The 16,883-nt window shown below is 57.3% G+C and overlaps 1 protein-coding gene and 1 long non-coding RNA gene across 2 annotated transcripts; one reads left to right on the forward strand and one right to left on the reverse strand.

Annotated features, from left to right (window-relative positions):
- Positions 1-1,405: 1,405 nt before the first annotated feature.
- LOC308177225 (tumor necrosis factor ligand superfamily member 10-like) lies at positions 1,406-8,617 on the reverse strand. The gene is made up of 5 exons (XM_080554116.1): positions 8,348-8,617; positions 4,885-5,031; positions 4,548-4,581; positions 3,899-4,006; positions 1,406-3,523 (listed from the first exon to the last, which is right to left on the reverse strand). Exons 1-5 carry the CDS (start codon positions 8,567-8,569, stop codon positions 3,072-3,074), a joined length of 963 nt encoding a protein of 320 aa, XP_080410242.1. The 5' UTR covers positions 8,570-8,617; the 3' UTR covers positions 1,406-3,071.
- Positions 8,618-8,628: 11 nt separating this feature from the next.
- Positions 8,629-10,119, forward strand: LOC308177226. The gene is made up of 2 exons (XR_013938955.1): positions 8,629-8,872; positions 8,956-10,119. It is a non-coding gene; the product is annotated as an uncharacterized lncRNA (long non-coding RNA).
- The last annotated feature ends 6,764 nt before the right edge of the window (positions 10,120-16,883 follow it).

The raw sequence follows: 16,883 nt of genomic DNA on the forward strand, positions 1-16,883 counted from the left end.
TTGCTAAACAGGATTACGTGTGACACAGCTGTGCTGCAGGCTTCGCTGTTTTGTTTGTGTTGGGCAAGAGCAAAACATGAAGGTCAGAGACAAGCACGCTGCGTGGCCAAGCCTCCCCTCCCTCCTTCCCTGAGGCCCTGGGACTTCCTCCGGAGAGGGGCTGCTGGGGCTGAAGCAGGGCTCTGCAGCACAGCACTGGTGACACAGAAATGCCAGGGGGCGGTGGAGCAAGGGGAACGCAGAGGGTGCTGGGCGCAGAGCAGGGCAGTGTGGGGGCGGCCAAGGATGAAGACAGAGAAGGCTCAGGCCTGGGAAGCTGTGGGGTGGACGGCAGGAGCAAAGAGCAACTCCTGCCCAGCTTCAATGTGGAGGGGAACAAGCCCATCTCAGTACCCTGGGCTTTGGCCCTGGTTTGGCTGAGCTGTCCCAGGTCCCAGCAGCCTTGGGCTGGGCTTGGCAATCCCAAAGCAGAGAGGAGCAGCACAAGGACGCCAACTACCCCAGAAAACTGGGAGGTAGCCCATGAGACCCCCCCAGCCTCCTGCTACTTGTGGATAAGAGCTGATGGGAGCCGTTTGCTTCCTGCACGGCATGCCCAAGCGCTTCCTTTCCCAGCGCCGTGGGGAAGAGCTGCAGAGTTGGCTCAGGATGGTGCAGAGGAATGGTGTGAAGGCTGAATGCCCCAGGTGGGCTTAGCTAGCATGCACCCCCCCGGTGGGGGTCAGAAGCAGGGGTGCATCTCCCTGGGAAAGCCTCAGGCATCCACAGGGGAGTGGCAGCAGCTGCCCTGGCACAACCTTGGCCTGGGCTGCAGAGCCGTTGGAGAGATTAGGGATGCAAGATGGGACAGGACCAGCTACTGCCTGCAGCGTTCACTGGGGTCTGCCTGCAAGTCCCTGGGATGGAGCTGCTGGAAACCACACACGCCTCTTCCCCAGGGCAGCCTTGGCACTCACAGCTCTGCCTCGACACCTGAGCTGTTTCACTGCTGCCGCTGGCGTACCAGCACCGCTGCGCCATGCCTCGTGGTGGGGGGGGTCAGGCTGGGAGCAGGTCAGGGCAGCAGGACTCTGTTCAGGCAGCTGAGGAAGTGAGGGCTGAGGGCTGAAGCAAGCAGGGGGCAGGCCAGCCCGCTGCTCCCAGCCCGTGCAGCGCTCTGCCTGCTGCAATTTTGTGCTGGATTATCTGCCAGGGCAAGGAATGTGGCATGGGGGGGGGGGGGGGGCAGAGAAGGCTGCCCTGCAGTGAGGGGGGCTGCACAAAACCCAGATGCTCTGCAGCATGTTGGTGGAAAGCATGTGAGCTGACTCAGACATCAAACTGTCAGGTTTGGGCAGCACTGTGGCTGTGCAGGGGTATAGCGCTAATTACGCAGGGTGAACCTGATGCAGAGGTGCAAGGCCAGTGCTGGAGTACAGGATTTATTTAAACAGGCACTGAGACCCCCCCAGAGCTGTGTCAGCAGGAGGGGTACTTGCGTCCTTCGTGGAAGTCTGTGCTGCTGGCCTGTCCATGCAGGAGAGCGACTTGCACACCAACAGACTTAATATGACAGCATACACAAGTAATTACAAAAGTGGGCTGCATCCACCCCAGTGTCCCAGCCAGCTTTATCATGCTCTGCTCTGCTCGAACACGTCTTTTGTGTCTGTCACATCCTGGGAGTTTAACAACAGGGGGGTTTGGTCTTGTCCATGCTGGGCTCTGTGCTGCTACTGCCTGGGCTCACGCACGGCCTGAGCTGAAATCGTGGAGGGTAACGGCTGCGAAGGCTCATGGTGTGAGCAAGAGAGCAGCTGTGCTGGCCCAACAGGGCTGGGAGAAACAAAACCCTCAGGAAAGGGATGCTTGGTCAGAAGCAAAGGGGAGGCCTGATGCCAAGCACCTCGGCTTGGTTCTGTCCATCTGAGCTGCACCCTGTCCCACAGGACGGACCAGCTCACCCGCAGCACGACGAAGCTGGCACAGCTCAGCAGCAGGGGGCTGGGCACCCCTTCCCTGCATGCCACTGCTCTCACACAAGGCTCATGGGGAGCTGCCACAGGCCAGGCTGCTCCCAGGGAGCAGCTGATCTGGGGGTTCGAAGTCTCTTCATTGCTGCCGGGGGTTTGTGTGGGCCACGAAGAAGCACCTGGGGGGCGGGGGGGGTCTGCGGGTGCTGGTGCTTGTGCCAGCCTGTTGAGGACCAGACCAGGGTGCCAGGGTCTGAAGCGCCCCCAGCTTTCTGCTCTTCTGATGGGCTTCCCCAGGCTCCTGATGGCGTGGCGCACTCATTGGTGTGACGCAGTCTCAGCTATTTGGGGACGGAGAGAAGATGCTGCTCTAGACTTGCTAAGCCCTGGGCTCTGTTGTTGTAGTGCCACTGAAGACGTCTAATCCACCGGGGCAAGGTGCGCATCTCTGCCACGTGCCTAGGTGTGGTTGCTTGTGCTGGTAATTATCCCAGCTTTGTGGCCCTGCTCTTTGACTCCTCAGAAGCTGATTGCTGGCACTGGTCCGGGTTTCTAACTATCCTGAAATGAAACTCCTTTGCTGCTTTCTGGAAGCTGGTGCTGGGTCTGCCTTGTGCCTGCAGGCTGTCCCCGATGCTGTTGGGGTGGCGGGCGGCCCCGGCGCAGTGCTCGCTGTGCCACTGCTCTCTGCTAATCCTGACTTCTGCCCCAACGCCCCCAGCTCAGGGTCGCTGAGCCTCGCAGCCTGGTTTGCTGGACCTGCCTCTGCCAAACGTGGATTCAGAGTTGCAGGGGGTTGTCCTTCCCCAGGGAGAACTGGTCTTGCATTTGTGGCTGTGACCCCTGTGCCTCTGCTTTGTGGAGGGTGGGGGGGTGGTCACAAGGTATCCTGGTGGTGCGGCTCTTGCTGGAGGCCTGTCCCACGCTGCGATCCCTGCAGTCTCGCCCAGCTCCAGCAGACACCCACAAGGCACAACACAGGCAGGGAACGACGCTGCACCAGGCCCCCCGGCCATGTGGGAGCTGCATTCAGCAGCAGCTCAAACAGCTGCCGCCCTGGGCCGCACGGAAGAGTTGATACAGCAGGAGCACAGGGGAGGCGTGAGGATGAGGAGGCTGTCACAGGTCGAGCCGGAAGGCCCCAAAATAGCTGGCTGCTGCATCGTTGTAGTCAATGGCCAGCGAGGAGACCGAGACAAAGAGCTCATCGCCGGCCTTGAGTTCAAACAGTCCCCCCTGGTAGAGAGCGTGGAGGCCGTAGTCTGCCTCGGGTGCCCAGCACTTGGTGCCGACCCCTTTGAGCAGGAGGATGGGCTGGCTGTAGGATGTCTTCCAGTTGATGCACTGCACGAGCTGGGGGACGGAGACGCGGGTGCTGGCCCCCTCGGCCCCCTCGCTGCGGTAGCGGAAGTAGATCTGGGAGTAGACGTAGTACTTGCCCGCCTGGTTGACCCGTAGCCGGCCATCCCGGTACGTGATGTTCTGCAGGTGGGAGTGGATGGTGCTGTCTTCCCAGCGAGCAATGGCGTGGCGGCAGGACTGGGAGAGGTTCCCAAAGCGCTTGGAGATTCCTGGGGAGAAGGAAGGGTCACCAAAGGAGTGCACTGCGCTGGGAAGCATCCTTCAGGGTCAGGAGGAAAGGAGGGGGCGGCCCTTTCACTCTCTTACGGTCATGCAGCTTGGAGTGGGGGTAGAGAGTGTGGCCTTGGACTGGAGACCTGCGCAATGTGCTCTAGGTGATCCTGCTTGGCAGGGGGGTTGGACTAGATGATCTTCAGAGGTCCCTTTCAACCTCGGCCATTCTGTGATTCTGGAGAGGAGAAACATCTCCCCACCTGCCACCAAATGCAACCTCCCGTGCTGAGCCCCCTGCCCTTCGGGTGAGATCTCCTCCCTGTTCCCACCCCGGAAACTCTCCAGTGCCCTGCTAGCCTCCCCCAACTCACCATCCAGGGCCAGGCTCTGCGGGCGGAGGGTGAGATGTGCTGAGGGTTTGCCAGGTGTTTTGGGAGGAACCTGTCCCTCCGAGGTATTGAAGTAGCTCTTCCGGGCCTCTGTGAGGAAAGAGAAGAATGGCTATAGAGGCCAGAGTGCATGGGGACCCCCAGACCCATGCCACCAGAGCACGTCCTTAGCGACCAGAAAGAACTGGGCAGGACAATGCCCCACTGACCCTACAAAGGGGGAGTTTACTTGGGAGTGGAAATGTCTGGTCAATTATTATCTAACATTCGGTGCTGTCCCTGTGGTAGACAGGCCCTGCTTCCCCAGGCTCCAGTCAGACACAGCTGTCCCTCCAACCTGTGTCGAGGGATGTGAGCCCTCTCCCCGCCCAGCAGGACAGTCTGCACCCCCCTGTCCCACCCCAGCTCACAGCCGCGGTGCCCTGCCTGGTGGAGTTTGCCCCGGGAGCAACCGAGCAGCCCAGCCTGCTGGCATCCCTGGCCACACGCTGAGCGGTGCACACGTGGGCTGTGGCTCCGTCTGTCCAGCTGCAGTTCGGGTGCGAGCAAACAGATCCTTGCTTGGCAGCACCAGTCCCCAGGGAGCGGAGCCCCATCTCCTGCCCCAGGTGCTCAGCCAGGATGAACTCACCCTTCACGCTCCTGTGGATCATGTTCTCCGTCACCTGAACCGTTAGAGAAGAAAAACAGCCCCATGGTTTAAGGATGCAAAGGACATTTCCTGCTCCCCAGCTCCTCGCATCTTTTGCAGGCTTTTCCGTCTTTCACACTGTGCCTTTGGACTCTACCAGCTCCTCGATGCAGAGATCTGCAGAGGGCCTGGCGTGCAGCTGCACTCCTCCGATCCCGCTTAAATCAAGCCTCTGCCACCCCCTTGTGAGACGGATGGGGAAACTGATGCAGGGAGGCAAGCAGGAGCCCTCCTGTTGTGTGTCCCACCCTCCCCAGCCCCACAGGCCCGTGCTCACCATGGCCACGTAGGCTTTGATGGTGTTGGCCAGCTTGAGGCAAGGCTGGTTGCTGATGAGCTCCTCCAAGTTGGAGCCCTCCTGCTGCTGATTGATGAGCTGCAGACACCTCAGCTCCTCCGAGCTCCCTTGTGACTGGGCTTTGAGCTGGAATGGAAACACCCAGACGTCCACGAATTGCTCAGAGCAGGCAAAGGCAGTATGTGTGATTTGGCTGGTGGATGCAGAGGCGATTCCCCTGTGGGGTATGCGTATGGGTTCAGCTGCCTTTGGCCTGGCTCCTCCTGTGTCAGGGTGCCCACAGCCACACCACTAAATGGAGACTGACCCTGAACTTCCCTGATCACAGAGCTGGTGGTGGGATGAGTTGGTGCCACTGGGACAAAAACACTGACAAGCTGCTCTGCTGGGAAGGAATTAGTTGGCAGGAGGCTGGGTGGATCCCGAGTTCTGTCAAAAATCTGTTTTGTGAATTGGACAGATTAGAGCTCGTCTTGTCCTCCTACGATGCCTGTGGCTGGCAGAAGCAAGTTTTGCTCATCCCAGCTCTTGGGGAAACATGACAGCCCCTTTCATTGCGTCCCAGTGCTGAGCATGAGGAGAAAGGGAGACATAAACTCCTGCAAACTGCAGAGCACCACGTAAAGGAGAGGCATCAAAATATCCCCTTCTCCATCTCCTTCACCTCTTCTGCTCCTGCCCTGGGGAAATGTGGTGTCTTGATCAGAAAAACCCAGCCTTAGCTTTGAACAAGCTACTCGCAGATCCTGGGGAAGCAGTTTCCCTGCAATACTGCCCTCCACGTGCCCCAGGCCTGCACAGGGGCTGTGCACAGAGGTGAGAGCTCCCACTCCAGTCTGCAAGTGTCCAGGCAGCTGCGTGGTGACCAGGCTCCATGCCTTACTGCTGCTGAACTGAGCCTGTTGCAAACAGCTCTCACGCACCTTCTCCCTTCCAGGGCTGAGCCATACAAAATGGTGGCTGGAGAATGAGCCCAGGCAGATCTCAAAAACTTTCTAGTCTGCTGGCTCGTGGTTTGGGATGGGAAGCCTTCTTTCCATATGATGTGAGCTGCTGCATGGTGAACTGTGCCTCGCCAGTGTGTCCCTAGGCTGACCTGGCTCAGTTCTGACCCTGGTGTCCCAGTGGGGTGAGCTGCCCTACGGATGACAGGCATGGCTGGCTGTTGGGTTGCTGTTCTGCTGTACAGGGCGTGGGAAAACCAAGGCACAGCTGGGACAACTGCCCTGAAATCAGTGTGCCAGGAGCCAGGAACGTACACAAGCACCTTGACCATCCCACCTTTATCACCTAGTCTGTCCCAGATCAGGACACAACCCAGGAGTCCTTGGGCTTGGCCACACTGTCAGTCTCACCAGCATCCTGTGTTTCCAAAGGGTCCCTGCCTGCTCTAAGCCCTGCAGCTCCCACCAGACCGCTGCCTGCCTCTTGACTGGGATCAATGGAGACTCTAGTACCAGCAGAAAGGCTACATGAAGTAAGATAAAAAGTATTTTTTTTTTTCCTATTGGGCCAACAGTCAGTCCTAGCGGTGGCTGGCTGGATTTGCCAGGAGCACTGTGTTTGGGGGATGGGTTGCAGTGATGAACACAGAGGAAGCGACGTGGTGGCTCGTATAGCTGGATGACTGCAAAAGGGTGAGTGTAGCCTTAGCAGTTTTGCCTCGTGGATTTAGCCAGCTAGGCTGCAGTCTTGCAAAGACGTGCCTGTCTGCGCGGGTGGATGCACAGCGCCTGCTGAGGAAGTAGATCTCCAAGCAGTGGGGCTGCTCACACGGAGCTCCACAACATGAGCACATGGCTGGGCAAAGCCAGTGAACGCAGCACGCTCCTCTGCACTGCCGGGAGCACAGATCACAGCACGTGCACGCATAACCAGGGTCAACTCTCATCCGATCAGTCCTGGTAACGAGGTAGCACAGTCCCAGCATAACCACGGGCACTGCAGCCACGCGCTTTATCCCTCTCTCCACTAACAACTGCCTGGCGCTGACTGCAATGCTAACTGCCTCCAATAAAGCTTGCTGTGACGGGCTGCCTGTGCCACCAGCACTTCTCATTTTAGAGGGTAGCCGCTCTGCCTGCCGTGTCTGTCTCCCCTTCTGGGAAGCATGCACAGGGTAGGGCTTTAAATTCAGTGAAAAGCAGGAGAGAAAATTCTGTAAAACTGGGGGAGGGGGGCGCAGGGGGAGGAGGTGGACCGTGTGTATGCGTGTGCATTGGGGTGAGGACAGGCTGCCCAGGCTGAGTGATTCAGAGTCCCCAGATGTGCTGAGCTCTGATTGCCTATACCTAGCACCGATCCCATGCAGGGATCTGACGAACAGACTCCAAAATTATCCCAAGAGGTATATTTAAGTGGCCATCTTCTTTCATACCTTCCCCCAGGCTCTGTCTGCCCACATTTCTGTCCTCTCACTGCTGCCTTTCATGTAAATCCTTCACAGTGGGTGCCACATGGGATCCAGGCACGGAAACAAAGCCTGGAGGGGAGTCTGCTCCAAAGGATGCTGGACCGGGCACCAGACAGGCTGTTCCTCCTGCATCCATGGGCAGCACTTTTTCCAATTTTTCCCCCTCTGTTGTGGTTTTGTGCAATGCTTGGCACTCCAGCGCTCTTTTCTTGACGATGAGCCCTCCATCATCAAAGCTGACGGTTCCCATTGGTAGAGCTGCCCAGAAAGCTGCTTGGCAGGACTTAGTTTCCCTTTCTCCATAGCAAAGATCTCTTCTGTTCGGTGTTTAGCCTCCTCGACCTTTCCACTGCTAGGGGATTGCTGTGTCTTAGCAGGGGCAGTAAGGTGTGTAGGTGGGTTTGGTAACAGGATCAGGTCTATTGTGTGCAAGTTCGTTGCAGCAAGGACAGCATCTGTGTAGTGGTCACAGGGGGCCCTGAGGCTCTGGGGCTCGGGGTCTCCAGCAGGCAGCAGTGGGGCAGGGCAGTTGCAGGGTCCCAGCAGCGGCTGGGGCGGGTCGCAGCACCCGGCCCGTGGGTCCTGAGCTTGGGAACGGGTCGGTGTGAGTGCCGCTGGGCGCGGGCAAGAACGGCTGCACCCCAGCGCGGTCACTTGCTGTGACTGAGCGGGAGCGAGTGCCCGGGATCTGCTGGCGTGGGACTTCTCCCCGGCCAAAGGCTCACAAAGAGGCTTTAGCAGCCCCGCCGGGTGCCGAGCCCCCTTCCCCGGGCTCGGGCCTCCGAGGCGGACCCGGGGCTCCGGGCGGACCCGGGCCAGGCGCTGCCCCGCCGCGGACGGGGCTCGGGGCGCCCTTCTCCCCGCCTCCCTCCCTGCCTCCCTCCCTCCCGGCCGGGGCTTCAGCCCCCAGCACGGCTCCGCGCCGAAGCTCGAGCCCAGGCCGGGCTCTCCCGGGGGGCAGCCCCCGCCCCGCCGCCCCCCGGAGCCCCCTCCCGGTGCCGGGGGCTTTGTTCCCCGCGGCGGGCTCACCTTGGAGATGGCCATGGTGAAGTAGACGAAGAGGCCGGTGGTGGAGGCGATCTGCAGGGCGACGATGGCCATGACGGCCACGCTGCCCCACAGCGGCCCGCACCGCCGCCGCCGCCCCCCGCCCCGGGGGCCGCCGCCGGGGCCGTCCGCCAGCATGCGGGCCTCCGAGCCGCCGCTGTCGGAGCGCCCGTACGGCCCGGCCCGGGGCTGCTGCGGGGCCATGGCCCGGCCGCCGCCGCCGCCGCCGTGCTCCGAGGGGAAGGGAGCGGCGGCGGGGCGGGCCGCGGGGCGGGAGGCGGCGGGGGTGGTCCCGGGACGGGCGGCGGGGCGGGGGGCGGCGGGGGAGCGGGGCCGGGTGCCGGGAGGGGCTGGTCAGAGGGCTCGGCTGGCAGGGGGGCAGGCTGTTTCGGTGCTCTCAGCCGTCTGGCTGCCGATCCCAAAGCATTCCCGGTTGCTCTGAAAGGTTGTTTGGAAAGCAAACAGAAAGCCTGGAGAAAGGCTGCTGCCTGACGACTTCGTGGTCAGGTGAGTCTATGGCCTTTAGTGCTTTTATCTCTGGAATGGAAGTGAGACCTTAAAGAAATACACGAACACTTCGGTCTTCCCAGATCTGCCTTCTCTCCTCTGAGGATGGGACATGGGGAAGCCGTGGACCGGCCCCAGCCCAAACCCGCAGACAGCTGTAGTAGCACCGAGTGGTGTGCTGGGGGCAAATTTATGGCTTAGGGCGAAACAGGACCTGACTGTGAGCGAGAGAGGCTGGACCCCGGTGAAACCCACGATGGAAGAAGCTGCCCCGTGGCCCACCGCCCTCCCAAGTCTTCGCACCACGCAGCCGTCCCTAGGCGGGGACACAGCCCGGTGCTGCAGCCACCGCTGTTCAAAGGGACGTGGCCACGGAGACATGGCCATGGAGCCAGAGCTACGCCGTGCCAGCCCGGCTGTGCTCCCTTCGTGCCCTTCGGGTCCCCACCTCATGCTGCACGCCGTCCGTGACAGCTGTGAGCCACAGCTCCACGAGGCTGAGCTTTGATCCTTGAGGGTATTAAAAATGTCTGTGATAATTCAGTAATAAAATCAATTCAGGATTTGCCCCTTAAGCTTCAACTTTCTGGGCTGGATCTTGCAGAGCATGTGTCATCTGAGGAACCTCCCCCACCTCAGAACTGGGGAAGGAAGCTGCTAGGAAGGGACCGCTCGCCAGTGGCTCACTTTTCTAGCACTCTCACACAATGAATGGCATTTTTTCCTTTAAGAAAAGGACTTGTCCCACTTCTCATCCTGCCTGCCAGAAATGGCACCATCCTGGTTTCAGTTAGGACAGAGTTAATTTTCCTCCTAGTAGCTGGTAGGGTGCTATGTTTTGGATCAGGATGAGAAGAGCACTGATAACATGCTGATGTTTTAATTGTTGCAGAGCAGTGTTTACACCAGGCCAAGGACTTTTCGGCTTCTCGCTCTGTCCTGCCAGCGAGCAGGCTGGGGGTGCAGCAGGAGCTGGGAGGGGACAGACCCAGGACAGCTGACCCAAACTGGCCAAAGGGGTATTCCATACCATCTGACGTCATGCTAAACAATATATAGGGGTGGCTGGCCGGGGTGGGGGGCCGGCTGCTCGGGGATAGGCTGGGCATCGGTCAGCAGGTGGTGAGCAATTGCATTGTGCATCACTTGTTTTGTACACATTGTTAGTAGTAACACTATTATCATTATTACTATTATTATTGTTGTTATTATTATATTCCTGTCTCAATAAACTGTCTTTATCTCAACTCACCGGCTTCACTTTCCCGTTTCTCTCCCCCATCCCAGAGAGGGAGGGGGGAGGGTGAGCGAACGGCTGTGTGGTGTTTAGCTGCCGGCCGGGTTAAACCACAACAGGCACTATCTTTTCCACTGAATCCTGAAATCTCTGTCTTTCTGCAGACAAATTTCCAGCAGGGAGCCCCAGTGGGACACACGCTGTTGGTCAGGATTCAGGGAGACGGAGCTATTCACAAGTACAATCACATTAAAAGGAAAAGGGCAGTTCCAGTATCTCTTCTTACAAAACATTGTGGCTGCTCTGATTCCTTTGCGTGTCTGGGAGGGAAGCATCAACTTCCTCTCTGGTACATAATTGCCGTGGGCTATGGTAAGGGGGGATAGGAATTGTCCCTCCCTCAGTGCCAGAGCAAGAGCTTGAACTAAAACCTCTCAAGCATCTTTCCAGTCCTACTTTAATTATGCATACTTCTCTGGCCCATACAGACGGCCTCATTGCTCCTGGAGCACTGGAGCTCTTTGCCCTGTTTGGAGGGTGAGGCAGTGTGAGGCTCTCTGGGGGTCCCTGCCAGCCTGGAGGAGACGGACCCTGCTGGGAGGAGGTTCTGTCTGAGAGTGCCCCATTGCCCATCCCAAATGCAGCTACCACTCAGCGTGCAGGGAGGTGGGCTGGTGGCCCTGGTATTTGAGCTGGTCCTGCGTGGAGACAGAGCATGACAAGGGCTCAAGCAGGTCCATCCTTTTCTTGTGCCTGATTTAGAGCAATCATTCCAGTGAAGCAGGTGGTCCCCATGCACTGGAAGCGACCCCTGGGCCTCCTTCATTCTCCTTTCCTCATCATCCTTGGCTGTCTGGTCACGGCACCAGCCGTTCTTGGTGGCCTGTGGATGTTCCTGGCTCATGCTGGCGGCCCTTCCTGGAAGCAGGTGTTGTCTCTGCAGCAGTTCACACCCATTGTGGAGGTGCTGCACCCTGGCAAAGGGCACAGGAGCTGGAGGTAGAAGGTAGTGTTTTTTCTTTTTTTTTTTTTTTTTTTTTTTTTGTGGAGGGAAAAGCTCTTTGTTGCCTGGAGTGCTCAGCTGTGCAGAGGTCCAGCTGTGCCACAGCAGCAACGCTGGGGAGCCCCCTGCCCAGCCGCTCACCCTGCCCACTCTTCCTCATGTTTCTTGTAAAGCAGACGCTTTCATTTTGCAGGCAATGGCTTCCTGCCATAGCCCCTGGGCAGGTCTCCCTGTGGGGTTGGTATTTGCTCCCTCCTTGCCCCTCAGACTGATGCCTGTGCACTCATCCTACCTCTCGACCCTTGCTCTCTGGACCCAGCACCGCAGCTGGGTTGGCAAGGCACGTACCCCAGGAGCAGTTTTGCAGGGGTCTCCTCAATGGGCCTCCCTCCACCCGTGCTTGATTTGCTGTGAATTGATGGTAGGGTCACAGTCTCAGCACTTTCATATCCCCAAGCCCAAATTTAGCCCTAAGTACGCACAAATTTTCAGTAATCCCTGCAGCACTGGCCAGGCACGTCAGGCTTCTCCAGGCTGCTGGCATGCCCTGCATGCAGAGGAGCCACGTGACGAGCAGTCATGACCTCCCAGACATGGGAAAGTGGGTAACTGGTCACCTTATCTGCTTTTATTGCTTTTATGAAAGACTTCACCAAGCCTTGAATAATGCAAGCTCCGTACAAATGTCTTTAGATCACTGATCTAATCATGCTGTGTCAAGAAGGATACTCCTGAGACAAGGGGATCTTGCAGCCAAAAACACCTGCCAAGTCAAGTGGTTTCCCCCAGGTCAGTGCATGACACGGTGCCCACAGCCTGCGAGAGGCAGGCATTGCTCTGCTCAGGCACTAGTGTGGGCACTGCCCCTGCTCTGGGCAGTGTCTGGAAGTGGAAGACAAGTGAAGTGACATGCCAAATGCAGTGATGGCTGTTGCCACAGGCAAGGTGCTTCTGTTGGAGCTGGGGAAGGGCACTCAGCAAGGAGAAAGGTGGCTATCCATTTCTAAAAATGCGGTGGAGATTGAACCCTGCTGGTTGTTCTCATTAAAAAGGCTCAGTACCTTCAGAACCAGGTTGAGCAAGAGTGGAGGCAGAGCCAGAAAAAGGTGCATCTGGGGGTGGAAACACTTGCAAAATCTTGCCCTAGTCTCAGGCAGCAATTCTGCCTGCTTGGGTGTTGAAGGGCTGCATGCACTGAGGGATTGCAGGAACCCCACATGCAAGGGGCAATATTTGCCTGTCAGAGGCGCCAGCCAGCCAGTGTGGGGAGAGAGCAGAGGTGGTCATACCCCTGCTTTTGGTGGAGTTGGACTTGAGGAGCCAAATGCATTTGCAGTCTGGGACATGGATGCATGTGCAGAAGCAACCTGGGTACTGCTCATCCATGTGCTGTGATCCTGGTCCATTTGCTGCTCTGTAGGATGGGGCAAGCACCTAGCTGCGCTCTTCTGATGAGTAGATGCCTGGAGCTACAAGAACTTAGTAGCCTGGGGCTGCTCTCTGTGCCTTGAAGATAGGAGGTTTGCAAAGCAGCCAAGCCTCTGAGTGAGGGCAGGACCAGAACTTGAACTGTGCAAAGAAAATTGGATGGGAGTCAGATGAAGAACTGCCTCTTGAGACTGGCTGAGTTGTTTTTTTACTTTTAATGTTTCCTGGTCCGTGCAGTAGGAGAGTTGGGCCAGCTGAGCCTGGAAGTTTGTTTCCTCAGCACTGTGTGATGCAGAATCAGTGCAGAAAAGCGGGAGAGAGTGTTTTGCTGGGATCTTACTTGTGTCATCAGCAAGGCACTGGAGGGGGGAAACTAGGCAGAGATTGCCTGTATAATGTGAGTTGTGTGGGATTTTGCACTCTGCCCCTTAGATTCACTTTGGCTTTGCTTCAGTCATGATGGAAGAATGTGCAGTTTAGTCATGTTAGTTTCCCAGGTTTTACAGAGACAATAGTATGTGCAGGATCTGTCGGGTTAGCCTAGATTGGACTCCCCCACACCCCCCTTGGGATGGTCAGCAACAGAGCATTCTTTCCCAGTTTGCACCTTCTGCAGCAGAGATCCAGATCCAGGTCTCATTTTCCTGAGGCTGCTCCTTTAAGGCAAGCCCCAGCCTGGCCTCGTTTGCTTGAGCAGCTGATGATTTCTAACATGTGTTGGCTACATGATCTCAGGAAACAGCAGCCCCCCGGGATGTGAAATCAGTGCGTGCAACTCAGGAATGACTTTGCTAACCTCCCTGGCATGCTCTCTCTAACATTTGTCTTTTGATTGGAACCAATGAATTCCTGTGCCAAGCCTTATTTGAAAAAAAAAAAAAAAAAAAAAACCCTCTCCCCCTTCACACCATACTTCCAAGTTTCAATGGGAAGCTCAGTGCTTCCAGCTGATGTACTGGATCAGTTCACCTTCCTGAGCAGGTCTGCCCCAACCACGTGGAGAATGCACTGTGACATCTGTGCCTGACATCTGTGATCGGTTCTGCTCCCTCAGCGAGCACCCGCTCCTGGGGTGGCAGGAACCAGCCCTGCTCCCTTGGCCAGTCCTCTCCTGTGGCCCAGCAAAGCCTGTGTGGTTCACCCCCTCCTTGGGGCAGTGTAATATTTTACCAGGTAGCGGGAACCTGAGAAACAGAAGATGATGTGCCAATGACATGCCTTGGCCCCGGCCCCTCTGTGCCTCATTTTTCCCTCTGTCTAGCATCGGTTTTCAGAGGACCTTGCTCCCTGTGAGGCTGCCGAAGTGCTTGAGATCACTGGCAGGAAGACGCCCAGCTTATACAATGCCCTGGTGTTTGTTTATCCTGGGGGATGCTGCAAATGCTCTGCTGCAGGGACATGCCCTGGCTGAGCGTGCTCTCTCAGAGGGAGGAAAGGCTGGTCTGGGTGCAGATTACAGAAAACACGTAAATAGCAGGAGAGCTCCCAGGGTGCTTATTATGTAGAAATAGTGCAAAGGGACGGATGCCAAGAGGGAAGTACCAAGAGCGTTGGGACCGTGGTCCCAGCTCCTGCAGCCAGTGTCGGACTTTCCAAGAAGCAGTGCTTTCCCTTGCAACATCTTTCCAAGCAGAAAGTTCCCATCCCTCCATCGGGCATGGGCAGAAAGCAGCTGGAGATGGCCATGGAAGTCCTGCTGCTGCCTAGATCAAGGAGGGGTGATTAAAGCCTGCTCTCTTATCTCCTCCTCCACCTAGAACGGAAAGCAGCCCTGCGGGGAAGGACCTGGGAGTCCTGGGGGACAGCACGTTAACCACGAGCCAGCAACGTGCCCTCGTGGCCAGGAAGGCCAATGGTCTCCTGGGGTGCATTCAGGAGAGTGCTGCGAGCGGGCCGAGGGAGGGGATCCTGCCCATCCAGCCAGCCCTGGTGAGGCCTTACCTGGAGTCCTGTGTCCAGTTCTGGGCTCCCCAGTACAAGAGGGACATGGAGCGCCTGGAGCGAGTCCAGCGGAGGGCTACGAAGATGATGAGGGGGCTGGAGCGTCTCTCATACGAGGAGAGGCTGGGAGAGCTGTGCCTGTTTAGCTTGGAGAAGGGAAGACTGAGAGGGGATCTTATAAGCGTGTGCAAATACCTGAAGGGAGGGTGTCAAGAGGATGGGGCCAGACTCTTTTCAGTGGTGCCCAGAGAGAGGACAAGTCACAACTGGCACAAACTGAAATGCAGGAATTTCTGACTGACTATGAGAAAACATTTCTTTACTGTGAGGCTGACAGAGCTCTGAACAGGTTGCCCAGAGTGGAGTCTTCTTCTCTGGTTTAAAAACCTTCCTGGATGCGATCCTGTGCAACGTGCTCTAGGTGACCCTGCTTGGCAGGGGGGTTGGGCCAGATGATCTCCAGAGGTCCCTTCCAGCCTCAGCCGATTCTGTGATTCTGTGATTCTGTGTCATCAGGACCAGGAAGGGGAACCCAAGCAGACATGACTCAGCACCCAAACAGCGTGACTCAGCACTCCAGAAATGTTGTCTAACAATGCCAAAGCGTTGATACAGCAGTAACTGGGCACCCAGTTTCTCTGTGGGATCGGCAGTCCCAATCTGCCTAAGGCCACTCTTGAACCAGCAGAAAATCTCCTCAGCCAAAGTTTTTGTGATGGGAGGAATCTGTGTTTCTGAGAGACACTCAGAGAAACTCTTCTTCCTCAGCCACATCCCAAATATCCCTCTGGAAAGGCGGTCCCAGCTCTTGGTGAAGGAGCAACAGGGCAAGCGGAGCACTGCACAGCCAGGTCAGGCGTGGCTCTGGAGGCTCTGCAGGACAGCCACAGCTGCTGTGCGGGGACGTGCTGCCTGCGCATGGTGCTGGGAGGGCTGCTCGCACGTCCCTCGTGGCATCTTGGCGTGAGCAAGGGGGAGGATGAGGGGAGAGGGGGAGGAGGTGGAAGAGGGTGGGTGGGAGGAAGGTGTTTTTGGTTTGTTTTCTTTGTTTCTCACTTCTCTAGCTTGTTAGTCATAGGCAATACATTTCTCTAATCGCCCTACTCTGAGTCTGTTTTACCCGTCATGGTAATTGTTGAGTGATCTCTGTCCTTATCTCAACCCCTGAGCCCTTTTCATTGTATTTTCTCTCCCTTTGAGGAGGGGGAAGCGAGAGAGCAGTTGTGGTGGGGCTTGGCTGCCCACCTGAGTAAAACCACCACACACACACAAGCAGACCCGACACAGACACAGGCAGTGTGTGCTTTCTTTGTGAGGAACGCAGACCCTCTGCTTTGTTCCAGGGAATTTGGAGAAACATGCAAACCATATGGAGGCTGTGGGGAGGACCGATTTCAGCAAAACAGTAGTTGAAGCTGACTCAGAGCTTCCCACCGCAGGTTTCCTGCTGGCTCAGGGCTTTTTCAGCCTTCCTCCCTCCCCATCCCCAGAACTATCCAGCTCCTTGACAGCAGGCTGAGGTATATTTAGGTTTTACCCACAGAACTGCAAGGGACCCCTTCCCCTTGTCAAGGCAGTTCACAGGGCCGATGTACTCTCTGCCTAGTAATATTTTAGTAGAAACATCCTTCTGGAAATTGCTGAGTGCACCTTGCTTGATCTGGGTCAGTGTATGCCCGGCTTTGGCTGCACAGTGCTCGGGGGCAGCAGGCTCCAGCCCCTCTACCTGCTGCCTGCCTGACCGGGAGCTAAAGCAGCCACCGGACTGCCCCACAGTGTGCTGGCTGCAAAGCTGCAAGGAGAGCACATGAGGACACAGCCTTTTTTTACCCATACCCTCCCAAACTCAACGGGCTGGGAGCAGTCTGCAGCCCCTATCCGCCACCGGTTCCCTCCCTCCCTTTGGTCGGGGCCAGGGTTTGCTTTTCGCTGCTGTCACTGGGGAGAGAGGCCTTCCTGCCGGGCTGCGCCAGGCCATCTTCAGAGCTGGCCAGCTCCTCCGGCCCCACACGTTGCCAGACGTAGGGCTGAGGCTGAAGGCTCTCACAGTCACCCTAGGTGGGAGAGGACTGTTTGGTTGGATGGGCACAAGCTAGCCCTCGCTGGCCAGAAACTCCCATTCCTAGAAGCTGTGGTGGAGAGCTCGTGTGTGCAGCCTTCTGCCAACGGGCAGGCTCTGGGCTGGCTCAGCTCAGCTCCTCTTCTCCCACAGCACGCCTCTTTCTGACTCAGCCCCAGGATCTGACATTGCACCTCAAGGGAAGACGTCTCCAACTTAGGTTGACTGGTGCCTCCCCTGAATGGTTAAGCTGAGATACGGCACCTGGCTGCTCCTGGGCTGCAGAGAATAAAAGGAAGCTCTGCTGGGTTGTTTTGACTCATCCTCTGGGTTTTGCAACCTC

Source organism: Anser brachyrhynchus (assembly GCF_964034855.1).
Source record: "Anser brachyrhynchus genome assembly, chromosome: 13".
NCBI lineage: Eukaryota > Metazoa > Chordata > Aves > Anseriformes > Anatidae > Anser > Anser brachyrhynchus.

Bases quoted from the DNA above. Each gene is read 5' to 3' on its own strand.
- LOC308177225 (XM_080554116.1), bottom strand. From the start codon at position 8,569: ATGGCCCCGCAGCAGCCCCGGGCCGGGCCGTACGGGCGCTCCGACAGC. The intron at 5,032-8,347 runs GTGAGCCCGCCG...TTTCCATTCCAG, and splicing joins TCACCATGGCCATCTCCAAG to CTCAAAGCCCAGTCACAAGG. The intron at 3,524-3,898 runs GTGAGTTGGGGG...CCTTCTCCCCAG, and splicing joins GCAGAGCCTGGCCCTGGATG to GAATCTCCAAGCGCTTTGGG.